At 48.2% G+C, this 13,601-nt stretch overlaps 1 protein-coding gene across 1 annotated transcript in view; it reads right to left on the bottom strand.

Annotated features, from left to right (window-relative positions):
* LOC145337794 (RAS guanyl-releasing protein 1-like) overlaps positions 1-12,324 on the bottom strand; it is a 115,549-nt gene extending 103,225 nt beyond the window's left edge. The window contains exon 1 of the mRNA XM_080182636.1: positions 12,195-12,324. Within this exon, the coding sequence (XP_080038762.1) occupies positions 12,195-12,286 (92 nt within the window). The 5' untranslated portion in view covers positions 12,287-12,324. The remainder of the gene's footprint in view (positions 1-12,194) is intronic.
* Positions 12,325-13,601: the final 1,277 nt, after the last annotated feature.

The raw sequence follows: 13,601 nt of genomic DNA, 5'->3' as shown, positions 1-13,601 counted from the left end.
ATTTGTCATGTCCGCTACGACTCTCACCAACTTTGACAGGTGCACCATAGAAAACATCCTTTCTGGGTGTATCACAGCTTGGTATGGGCTCCTGCTCTGACCTAGACCGCAAGGAACTACAAAGGGTTGTGAATGTAGCCCAATCCATCACGCAGACCAGCCTCCCATCCATTAACTCTGTCTACACTTCCCGCTGCCTCGGCAAAGCAGCCAGCATAATTAAGGACCGCACGCATGCTGGACATTCTCTCTTCCACCTTCTTCCGTTGGGAAAAAGATACAAAAGTCTGAGGTCACGTACCAACCGACTCAAGAACAGCTTCTTCCCTGCTGCTGTCAGACTTTTGAAGGGACCCACCTCACATTAAGTTGATCTTTCTCTACACCCTAGCTATGACTGTAACACCATATTCTGTACTCTCTCCTTTCCTCCTCTATGAATGGTATGCTTTGTCTGTATAGCGTGCAAGAAACAATACTTTTCACTATATACTAATACATGTGACAATAATAAATCAAATGAAATCAAATCAAGGATCTCATGCGCCCTGGACATTCTTTCTTCCACCTTCTTCCATCGGGAAAAAGATACAAAAGTCTGAGATCACGTACCAACCGACTCAAGAACAGCTTCTTCCCTGCTGCCATCAGACTTTTGAATGGACCTACCTCGCATTCAGTCCATAAGAACATAAGAAATAGGAGCAGGAGTAGGCCATCTAGCCCTTCGAGCCTGCCCCGCCATTCAATAAGATCATGGCTGATCTGAAGTGGATCAGTTCCACTTTCCCGCTTTCTCCCCATAACCTTTAATCCCCCTGTCTATCAGAAACCTATCTACCCATGACTTAAATATATTTAGCGAGGTAGCCTCCACCACTTCAACGGGCAGAGAATTCCAGAGATTCACCACCCTTTGAGTGAAGAAGTTCCTCCTCAACTCCGATCTTTCTCTACACCCTAGCCATGTCTGTAATACTACATTCTGCACTCTCTCCTTTCCTTCTCCCCTATGTACTCTATGAATGGTATGCTTTGTCTGTAGAGCGCGCAAAAAACAACACTTTTCACTGTATCCCAGTACATGCAACAATAATAAATCAAATCAAATGCGAATCTCCACCAGCTAATTCCACACCTCCGCTCCTCTCTCCACCCAGATTTTGGGTCACCTATCTCAAATATGTGTTCACATCCTCAGCGTTCAACGTTGGAACATATTTATTTTAATTATTTACTCGTGTCACAAGTAGTCTTACATTAACACTGCAATGAAGTAACAGTGAAAATCCCTGAGCCGCCACACTCCTGTTTGGGTAACACTGAGGGAGAATTTAGCACGGCTAATGAGCCCTAACCGGCACGTCTTCTGGACTGTGGGTGGAAACCGGATCACCCAGAGGAAACCCACGCGGACACGGGGAGAATGTGTAGACTCTGCACAGACGGTGACCCGAGCCGAGAATCGAACCCGGGCCCCTGGCGCTGTGGGGCAGCGGTGCTAACCACCGTGTCAGTTCCATCCAGGATTTAAAGCCTAGTGTGAACCATCCATCCATCCCTCCTGATTGTGACATTCCTCAGGCCCTTCGGCCCACAGCATTGTGCCAGACAGCACGCCAAAGATGTGTGGGTTAGGCTGATTGGCCATGTTAAAATTTTCCCCTGAGATGTGTAGGTTAGAGGGATTAGTGGGTAAAATATGTAGGGATATGGGGGTAGGGCCTGGTGCAGGCCCGATGGGCTGAATGGTCTCTTTCTGTGCCGTAGGATTCTATAAAATCCTTTCTGCCTGTCCTTTCCCCCTATCCCTCCATTCCTCGCATATTCACGTCCTTATCTAAAAAGCCCAATAAAGGCCTCTATTGTAATTTGATTAGCGAGGTTGCCTCAGTGTTTCGCACTGCATTCGGTCGTTGCTCTCTTGTGCTCCAATCACCTCATTTGGTTAGTAGTTTCGTGACTGTTTGCAGCCGCACTGTTTTGAGCTCAGGGAGTTTGCAGCCAGTCACTCACTCACGTTGATAAACAAGTCAAAGCGTATATTACAACACCCCCGGCAGCCCTGGGCCTCTGCCAACCCTGAAGTCAGTGAGATACGGGGTGGAGCCCAGCTGAGTGGGAGGAGTTCTTTCGTCTCTTGACAGTAAAGAGTGTGACCAATAGCTCATCTCTTGCAATTCAGGGCCTGATGTCAGTCTCTGATTTGAGTGATATCGGCCTTTCCTCTGAACTCACCATCTCTCTCTCTCCTTCCTTGACGCCTCGTTATCTGTTGTTGTGGGTGATTGTTATTTCCCTGGCATTTCCCCTTCCACTCCCCTCCCCAACCCCACTCTCCCCCACCCCGCACCTCTTCACAAACTTACCCTGTGATGCGTCAACGGTGAGATGCGCCAATTTTTCAAAAGGGCTTTTAAGTTTATTTAGGTGTCGGCTGACATTAACACCACAATGAAGTTACTGGGCCAGCTGACGGGCAACATGACAGCTCAGTGACTATCACTGTTTGCTGTGCAGATACATGGATTTGGGCCGGCGTCTGTGGTGGGAGTTTGCACATTCTCCTCGTGTCTGCGTGGGTTTCCTCCCACAGTCCAAAGATGTGCGGGTTAGGTTGATTGGGCCGTGCTAAGAAATTGTCACTTAGTGTCCAGGGATGTGTAGGTTAGAGGGATTAGTGGGTATAGTATGTAGGGATATGGGGGTAGGGCCTGGGTGGGATTGTGTTTGGTTCAGACTCGATGGGCCGAAGGGCCCATTGTAGGGTTCTATGATTCTATGAACCCACCGTCACTCATGCCGTGCGTCGTGCACACCAGAATGACAATGGGTGAAGGCCAGATACGCATTGTTTTGAACTCCAGCGTTGGGTCTGGGCATTTTGCAGAAGTTCTGATCAGACTGGGACACACCAACAGAGCAATGATGTCAGCACCCTCACCAAGCGACTGGTGCACAGTAAGATCCCACAAGGCAGCAGATGGTAGCCATTCTTCAGAGCAGTGCCCTGTGATCTTTGCAATCACTTGAGACTAGGCTCTGGAGATAAAGGGTGGGACAGCTGAAAAGTGCTGCTGTCCCTCAGCACTGCATGGAGTGGCCATCTCGATACACACACCGTGCAGGAGGCCTAAACCCCGGCAGTCTGAGTAAGAACACAGTGATAGGGTAGAAAGAGGCACCAGTCTGCAGGAGAGGGGTAGAATAGAATTGTAGAAACCCTACACTGCAGAAGGCCATTCGGCCCATTGGGTCTACACTGACAACAATCCCACCCAGGCCCTATCCCCATAGCCACACGCATTTACGCTGCTAATCCCCCTGACACTAAGGGGCAATTTAGCATGGCCAACCCCCCTAACCTACACATCTTTGGACACTAAGATGTAATTTAGCATGGCCAATCCACCTAACCTGCACATCTTCAGACACTAAGGGACAATTTAACACAGCCAATCCACCTAACCTGCACATCTTTCAGACTGTGGGAGGAAACCGGAGCACCTGGAGGAAACCCATGCAGACATGGGGAGAATGTGCAAACTCCACACAGGCAGCCAGTCACCTGAGGCTGGAATGGAACCCCAGTCCCTGGCGCTGTGAGGCAGCGGGGAGAAGCTGGCCAGAGCAGACAGGGAGAAACTGTTCCCACTCGGAAAAGGATCAAGAACGAGAGGGACACGGATTTAAAGTGACTTGCAAAAGAAGGAAATGTGACGTGAGGGAAAACCTTCTCACCCAGCGAGTGGTTGGGGTCTGGAATGAGCTGCCTGGGAGTGTGGTGGAGGCAGCTTCAATCGAGAGGGGATCAGGCTGTAATCCAGACAGGAAAGTGTGCAGAGGTAGGAGTTCGAGGGGTGTAACTCACTTGGAGAGCCAGTGCAGGCATAGAAGCACAGAAGATAGCACCAAGGCAAGGCCATTCGGCCCTTCAAGCCTGATTCAATATGATCATGGCTGATCATCCAACTCAACAGCTTGACCTTGCCTTTCCCCTCCCCCCATATCCTTTCCCCCATGGGCCACAGCTCTGGTCGATTCTCAACTACCCTCGGGCAACGAGGGGATGGGCAATAAATGCCAGCCCTGCCAGCGACGCCCATGAATAAAAGAAAGTTGAGAGCTAACCGCACATTGCTTTGGCTCTGGAGTAGGCCAGACCGGGAAAGGAAGGCAGATTTCCTTCCCTGAAGGGACATTAGAGAACCAGATGGGTTTTTTCAACAATGGTTTCACGGTCACCAGAAGATTATTGATTCCAAATTTCTTCGATTGAGTCCCCGCAGTGGTGAGATTCGAACCCAGGTCCCCAGAACATTAGCTGAGTTTTTCGATTAACAGTCTACCGATAGTATCACTAGACCACCGCCTCCCCATCCCGACAGTTGTGGCGCATTGTGATTACCGCACTAAAGGCTGCAGAGAGTGTTAAGAGTTCTGATGGTTGTGGACGGTGCTATCTGAATGCAAGTCTTACTTCATATCTCTGCAACTGTGGCAGGGCTGACATTTAAATTCATATTGAAACTGCGAGCCGGGTTATCACAAACATCACTTGCTCACCGCACAAATCAAACTGAAAGAAAAGCTGACCTATTCTCCCCCTTTCTTTATTCCTGATATCTTCTCGCAGTTGAAGGGCTGAGTTCAGGCCTTGTGCACAGAGAGGCCCAGATCCTTCCCCGTCACTGCTCTGCCCTCCCACCATCCCGCACCCCTGGCTGGCTTCCACGCTCAAGAGCAGGGAGGCCGATCACTTCTCCAGAGATGGAACGAGATATTGGGAGTTGGCTGTCAGCAGGCCATCCTATGAGTCAGCAGAAGGGTGAGGTAAATTGTCATGCTAAATTGCCCCTTAGTGTCCAAAGATATACAGGTTAGGTGGATTGGCCATGCTAAATTGCCCCTTAGTGTTCAAAGATGTGTAGGTTAGGTGGATTGGCCATGCTAAATTGCCCCTTAGTGTTCAAAGATGTGTAGGTTAGGTGGATTGGCCATGCTAAATTGCCCCTCAGTGTTCAAAGATGTGTAGGTTAGGTGGATTGGCCATGCTAAATTGCCCCTTAGTGTTCAAAGATGTGTAGGTTAGGTGGATTGGCCATGCTAAATTGCCCCTTAGTGTTCAAAGATGTGTAGGTTAGGTGGACTGGCCATGCTAAATTGCCCCTTAGTGTCCAAAGATGTGCGGGTTAGGTGGATTGGCCATGCTAAATTGCCCCTTAGTGTTCAAAGATGTGTAGGTTAGGTGGATTGGCCATGCTAAATTGCCCCTTAGTGTTCAAAGATGTATAGGTTAGGTGGATTGGCCATGCTAAATTGCCCCTTAATGTCCAAAGATGTGTAAGTTAGATGGATTAGCCATACTAAATTGTCCCTTAATGTCTAAAAATGAGTAGGTTCTTTTCCTCAGAGCAGTGAAGGCTGAGGGGGGCCTGACTGAGTTGTATAAGATTATGAGGGGCATAGATAGAGTAGAAGCTGAGTTGATGGGTCACTAACCAGAGGGGGTATATTTAAGGTGAGGGGCAGGAGGGGATTTGAGGTTGGTGGAAATCTGGAACTCTGCCTGAAAGGGTGGGAGAAGCAGGAACTTTCACAACATTTAAGAAGCATTTAGATGAGCTCTTGAAAGGCCAAAGCATACAAGTGCAGGAAAACGGGATTAGAATAGATGTGTGCTTGATGGCCAGCACAGACATGATGGGCCAAAAGGCCTCTTGCGGCACTGTGTGGCTATGGCCAGAAGAGATGCTTTCTAAAGAATTGACAGGAGCGACAGAGTACAGTATCTCCAACACTGAACACCGAACTGAAAGTGAGAATGTGATTCACGCAGTGTTTTCTGAAGTTTTCTCAAAGTGCTCGGGCAGGTGACAGAGATATTGAGAATCGTGTTCTGTGACATTGCAACAATGAAGAGTCTTTAACGTCTACACGAAAGTCAGACAAACAGAACGACAGAATCTCTGCAGCGTTGAAGAAGGCCGCCAGCAATCACTCTCCGAAAGAGCAACTTAATCAGGCCCAACCCATCTGTAACCCCCATGCATTTAGCATGGCCAATCCACTTAACCTGCACAGCTTTGGGCACTAAGGGGCAATTTACCGTGTCCAATCCACCTAACCTACACTTCTTTGGACACTAAGGAGCAATTTAGCATGGCCAATCCACCTAACCTACACATTTTTAGACATTAAGGGACAACTTAGCATGGCCAATCCACCTAACCTGTATATCTTTGAACACTAAGGGGCAATTTAGCCTGGCCAATCCGCCTAAACCACACATTTTTAGACATTAAGGGATAACTTAGTATGGCTAACCCATCTGACCTGCACCTTTTTCGACACTAAGGGGCAATTTAGTACGGACAATCCACCGAACCTGCACAGCTTTGGATATTAAGGGGCAATTTAGCGTGGCCAATCCACCTAACCTGCATCAAATAAATTCTTCCAGCTACTTGTGTTTCTCATGTTGCCTCACTAGATCTTCCCAATGGAATAGAAGCCTTTAAGAATCCATTAGCGATATTTACAGCTACATCCCCCTGTTCCTCGAAGTTGGAAATAATCACACTTTCAGACTCAAAAGGCTGGGGCTTAATTGAGTGCATTTGGTAAAGATGTCCTTGTGGCTGGAGAACTGGCAGACTGAGACATTGTTGCTTAGCACCAGACAGCAGTACAGCAGTGAATATGACACCCCAGGTCCACATGACAATTACATCCTAGCTCGCTATGAATATTATATCGAAACAACATTGCCTGGTTCTTAACACAACACTTTTTTTAATTCAATCGTGGGACATGGGTATCGCTGGCTGGGCCCAGCATTTATTGCCCATCCCTAGTTGCCCTTGGAGGGCAGTTGAGAGTCAACCACATTGCTGTGGCTCTGGAGTCACATATAGTCCAGACCGGGCCGATTTCCTTCTCTAAAGGGGCATTAGATGGATTTTTCCGACAATGGGTCATCAGTAGATTCTTAACTCCAGATATTTTTTATTGAATTCAAATTCCACCATCTGCCGTGGCAGGATTCGAACCCGGGTCCCCAGAACATTGGCTGAGTTTCTATATTAATAGTCTAGCGACAGTACCAGTAGACTATTGCCTCCTCAAGAGGCAAACAATGATACAATAATCCCATCCATTGACTTGGTCTACACTTCCCACGGCCCAGAAAAGCAGCCAGCATAATCAAGGACCTCACACACCCTGGATATTCTCTCTTCCACCTTCCTCCGTAGGGAAAAAGATACAAAAGCCTGGGAACATGTACCAACTGGCTCAAAAACATGTACCAACTAGTTCAAGAACAGCTTCTTCCCTGCTTCCAACAGGCTTATTACACTGAATGGACCTACCTTGTATTAAGTTGATCTCTCTCTACACCCTAGCTCTGACTGTAACACTACATTCTGCACTCTCTTGTTTCCTTCGCTACGAATGGTATGTTTTGTCTGTATAGCGTGCAAGAAATGATACTTTTCACTGCATACTAATAATACATGTGACAATAGTAAATCAAAATCAAGTCAAACAATGCCTCTACATCGACGTAACTCAGCCATTAACTTAAATAAGATCGTCATAGTCCCAGATGACCACAGGTTTCGTTCCCCTTTGAGAGGAGAGTTGATTGGTAGTGATTTAACTACTGGGGTGGCACGGTAGCACAGTGGTTAGCACTGCTGCTTCACGGATGCAGGGGCCTGGGTTCGATTCCCGGCTCGGGTCACTGTCTGTGTGGAGTTTGCATATTCTCCTAGTGTCTGCGTGGGTTTCCTCTGGGTGCTCAGGTTTCCTCCCACAGTCCAAAGAGGTGCGGGTTAGGTTGATTGGCTGTGCTAAAATTGCCCCTTAGTGTCCTGAATTGCGTAGGTTAGAGGGATTAGTGGGTAAATATGTAGGGATATGGGCGTAGGGCCTGGGTGGGATTGTGGTCGGTGCAGACTCGATGAGCCGAAGGGCCTCTCTCTGCACTGTAGGGTTTCTATAATTCTATGAACCTCAAGCGAGGGACAAGTTGAAGAAGGCTTCATGTCTTAATATGTATCCAGTGAGATGTTATTTCTGATAGACCAGTGTTTGCTATGGCTTAATGGGCCACCCCTGGATCGCTTACTGAGAGAGCATCTCCATCTTTGATGCTCTCTTCGCTGGTTTGACTCTGTTTCAGTGGTGTTTGGATCCTGAGTTGATGGATCTTTGTCCCGCAATCTTTTATCTCATTGTTTCTCCCGTGACAACACCAGAAATTGGTTATTGAGTCAGTACCGTTTCTCTTCCTGGATTACGCTTCAGAGGGAAGTCGTAACTCTGAAACCTCAACAGTAACCTCTGCCGTCTTTCACATGGTTGTGGGGGCCGAATGGTACAATCTCCACGGGGCAGAAGGAGGCCATTTGGCCCATTGAGTCTGTACTGGCTGTCTGTTACTCAGGCCTTCTCCCTGTAATCCAAAACATTTCCCATGGCTAATCTATCTAACCTGCACATCTTTGTACTCTAAGGGGCAATTTAGCCAATCCATCTAACCGGCACATCTTTGTACTCTAAGGGGCAATTCAGCCAATCCACCTAACCTACACATCTTTGGACACTAAGGGACAATTTAGCATGGCCAATCCACCTAATCTGCACATCTTTGGACACCAAGGGGCAATTTAGCATGGCCAATCCACCTAACCTACACATCTTTGGACACTAAGGGGCAATTTAGCATGGCCAATCCACCTAACCTACACATCTTTGGACACTAAGGGGCAATTTAGCATGGCCAATCCACCTAACCTGCAGAAATGTGGACACTAAGGGATAATTTACCATAGCCTATCCATGTTACCTGCATGTTTTTGGACACCGAAGAGGCAATTTAGTATTGCCAATACCCCTAACCTACACAAATTTGGACACTAAGGAACAATTTAGCATGGCCAATCCACCTAACCCATACATCTTTGGACTGTGGGTGGAAACTGGAGTACCTGGAGGAAATCCACACAGACACGGAGAGGCAGTGACCCAAGGCCTGAATTGACCCCGGGTCCCTGACGCTGCGAGGCAGCAGTACTAACCACTGTGCCACTGTGGGACTTTTCATTCAGTTCAGCTCGTTGGGAGCTGCTCAGTGGTTCACCCAGTACTGCGGGGAGCTGATTGGAACAGCCCATCGTGCAACACCGCGCATATTGTTACTAACTCCGTAAAACTTCCTGAAAACATTCAGTTGGACAAAATTGCCAAACAGTTGTGTAAATACTGCAGAACTTGAGGCACTTTACCAAGAACTAGAGGGTGAGAGTTTGGTTGGGGGAGGTCGGTGGTTCGGGTCGGGGGGGTGGGTGGCAGTTTCGGGGGATTAACAGGTTAAGGGTTATGGGTGGAGGTCAAAGGGCACTGTTAAAGAGTAAAGGGCAAGTTTCAAGGGCAGCTTTTGCAGCAGCTGAGACGTGCCCTGGGGAAAGGATTTACGCAGCACGAGGTGGGTTGTTCAATATTCAAGATCGAACATTCCCCACCCCGACTCGGAAAAATATCGGCTGTTGCTGGGCCCAAAATCCTGGAGCTCCCTCCCTAACAGCACTGTGGGTGTACCTACACCGCAGGGACTGCAGTCGGTTCAAGAAGGTGGCTCACCACCAGCTTCCCGAGGGGCAATGAATGTTGGGCCAGCCAGCGTCACTTTTGCCCCTGGAAAAAATTCAAACGTACATTGCACTGGTTGGGGACAGGGAGGTGAGCAGGGTGGCTGGTGTGGGAAGGGGAGAGGGTTGCGGATGAGGGTGGAGATACGAGGTCTCAATGAACTGTCCAAATGCAGCACCTAGTGGCCACTTCAGATACAGGCAATCTCCGCGCTGTCACACCCAGTCTAAGTAGCCATTCCATCCAACACACTCAGTACAGCCGACTGACAGCTTTCCACAGCCCGACACTTGCCCTCTCTCCATCCTGAACACTTTGTCTTCAGGTGAATCTTGGATTCTCGTACAAAGATTAGATTCTAACTTTCTAACGCTGTCTCACTATCTCCGTGCTGAGATCCCACCTGTCCGCACACACACACACACTCACACACTCACACACACATACACACTCACACACACGCACTCACTCACACACGCACTCACTCACACATGTATACACACACACACACACCCACCCACCCACAGGCACACACACACACACACTCACAGATACACACACTCACACACTCATACACACTCATACACACACAGTCACAGACACACACACTCACAGACACACACACACACTCTCGCACACACACACACACACACACAGTGACACATACACAGATGTCCAAACACACATAGACACACACAAACACACACACGCACATATCAACAGATACACAGACAGCCAGACCACATACAAAGACACACGCGCACACACACATATACACATGATGTGGAGATGCCGGCATTGGACTGGGGTGGGCACAATAAGAAGTCTCACAACACCAGGTTAAAGTCCAACCGGTTTATTTTGGTATCATGAGCTTTTGGAGCACTGCTCATTCATTAGGTGAATGGAGAGTTGGATTCACAAACACGCCAAATATAGAAAAAGATGCAATTGCAAGATGATGATTGGAATGTGAGTCTTTACAGGTAATCAAGTCTTTACAGGTTCAAACAATGTGAATGGAGAGAGGGTTAAGCACAGATTAATGAGATGTGTATTGTCTCCAGCCAGGACAGTTAGTGAGATTTTGCAAGCCCAGGCAATTCGTGGGGGTTACAGATAGTGTGACATGGACCCAAGATCCCGGTTGAGGGCGTCCTCATGTGTGCGGAGCTTGGCTACCAGTCTCTGCTCAGCGACTCTGCGCTGTCGTGTGTCATGAAGGCCGACTTGGAGAACGCTTATCTGAAGATTGGAGATTCTCAAGAGCATTCAGACAGCCTTCACAACACACGACAGCGCAGAGTCGCTGAGCAGAAACTGATAGCCAAGTTCCGCACACATGAGGACGGCCTCAACCGGGATCTTGGGTTCATGTCACACTATCTGAAACCCCTGTGACTTTCCTGGGTTTGCAAAACCTCACTTACTGTCCAGCTTGAGACAATTCACACGTCTTTAACCTGTGATTATTTCTCCACTCGCACTGTTCATACCTGTAGAAACTTGATTACCTGTTAAGATTCGCATTCCAGCCATTATCTTGCAATTGTGTCTCTGTCTATATATACCGTGTTTGTGAACCCAACTCTCCACTCACCTGATGAAGGAACAGTGCTCCAAAAGCTTGTGATACCAAATAAAAGCTGTTGAACCTTAACCTGGTGTTGTGACACTTCTTACTATATGCACAGACAAAGACAGGCACACACACACACACACACACACGCGCGCGCGCGCACACACACACACACACACACACACACACACACACAGACACACACACATACATGCGCGCACACACACACACACACAGAGCCAGGTACACACACACACACACACACACACAGCCAGCACACCCATACACAGATACATATACACACACACATAGACAGGCACACATGTAAGACACACACAGCCAGCCAGACATACACAGACAGAGGCACACACACATACACAGACATATAGATACATAGAGGGACACACACATACTCTCAAAGGCACACACACACACACACACACACACACACACACACTCACGGAAACACACAGATACACACAGATACACACAGGGACACACACATACCCTCAGAGGCACACACACACACACACACACACGGAGACACACAGATACACACAGGGACACACACATGTTCTCAGAGGCACACACACACACACACACACACACGGAGACACATAGATACTCACAGGGACACACATGCTCTCAGAGGCACACACACACACACACACACGCACGGAGACACATAGATACTCACAGGGACACACACACATGCTCTCAGAGGCACACACACACACACACACACACACACACACGCACGGAGACACATAGATACTCACAGGGGCACACACATGTTCTCAGAGGCACACACACACACACGCACACACAGGCAGTGCAGAGTAACTGAATCTCTTTCACGGCAGCAATGCCCAGAGGCTGAATTCACACCTACAACAAATAGCAACATGTGAAAGTCAGGAAGCAGAGTTTAAAAAGAACATGCCTATCTCTGCCTCACCTCTTGCTGTCTCTTCGATTCATCTTGGCTTCTTTATTGCTGAAAGCAGGCAGCAAATGCTGGCAGTCTGTACAGGGCTGCTCCTGGTTCATGGGTTGGTGTTTAGTGGCTGTGAGTGAGTGAGGGCTGGGAGCTGTCACCTCTCTCTCTCTCTCTCTCTGTGACTCTGACGCAATTGTGTGTGTGTGTCTCAATCAGGAACTCAACAGAAAGCTACAACTTTACTGCAGCACAGCAGCAGGAGCAAAGCTCAAATATACACATCCCATCCTGGGACACCACACTACCACTGCGAGGCCATAGATCTCATTGTGTGTCTCTCTCTGTCTGTGTCTCTCCCTTTCTCTCTCTCTCTGTGTCTCTGTCTGTCTCTCTGTGTGTTTCTCCCTTTCTCTCTCTCTCTCTGTCCGTGTGTGTGTGTCTCTCTGTCTTTCTGTGTGTTTCTCTCTCTCTCCCTCTGTGTGTGTCTTTCTCTCTCTGTCTTTCTGTGTCTTTGAATATGTGTAACTTTGTCTATGTCTCTCTGTTTCTCTCTCTTTTTTGTGTCTCTGTTTGTCTCTCTGTGTCTGTGTGTGCCTCTCTCTCTTTTTCTGTGTCTCTGTCTCTCTGTGTCTGTGTGTGTGTCTCTGTCTCTTTGTGTCTTTGTCTTTCCCTTTCTCTCTCTCTCCATGTTTGTGTGTCTCTCTCTATCTCACTCTGAAGTTTAAAGTGTACTTATTGGTCACAAGTAAGGCTTACATTAACACTACAATGAAGTTACTGTGAAATTCCCCTAGTTGCCACACTCCAGCATCTGTTTGGGTCAATGCACCCTTACCAGCACGTCTTTCAAATGGTGGGAGGAAACCGGAGGAAACCCATGCAGACACGGGGAGAACGTGCAGACTTCACACAGACCGTGCCCAAAGCCTGGAATCGAACCCAGTTAGCACGGCAGTGCTAACTACCGTGCCACCGCTGTTCTCTGTCTCTCTCTTGCTCGCTCTCTGTTACTCTCTCTCCCTCTGTCTTTCTCTGTCTCTCTCTCTCTCTCCGTCTCACTCCCTCTCTGTCTCTCTTTCTCTCTCTCTCTCTATGTTTCTCTCTGTTTCTCCCTGTCTTTCTCTCTCTCTGTCTCTCTCTCTCTGTCTCTCCCTGTCTTTCTTTCTCTGTCTCTGTCTGTCTTTCTGTCTCTCTCACTCTCTCTGTCTCTCTCCCTCTGTGTCTTCTCTCACTCTCTCTGTCTCTCCCTCTGTCTCTCTCTCTTTCTCGGTCTCTGTATTTCTCTCTCTGAGTTTTTCTCTATCTGTCTCTCTCTCTCTATCTCTTTCTTGCTCTGTCTCTTACTCTCTCTGTCTCCCTGTCTTTCTCTGTCTCTGTCTGTCTTACTGTCTCTCTCACTCTTTCTGTCTCTCCCTCTGTCTTTCC

This window comes from Carcharhinus amblyrhynchos, unplaced genomic scaffold (assembly GCF_965287045.1).
Source record: "Carcharhinus amblyrhynchos unplaced genomic scaffold, sCarAmb.v2.hapA scaffold_75, whole genome shotgun sequence".
In the NCBI taxonomy this organism is placed as follows: Eukaryota; Metazoa; Chordata; class Chondrichthyes; order Carcharhiniformes; family Carcharhinidae; genus Carcharhinus; species Carcharhinus amblyrhynchos.
This window is presented reverse-complemented; position numbering and strand designations above follow the sequence as displayed.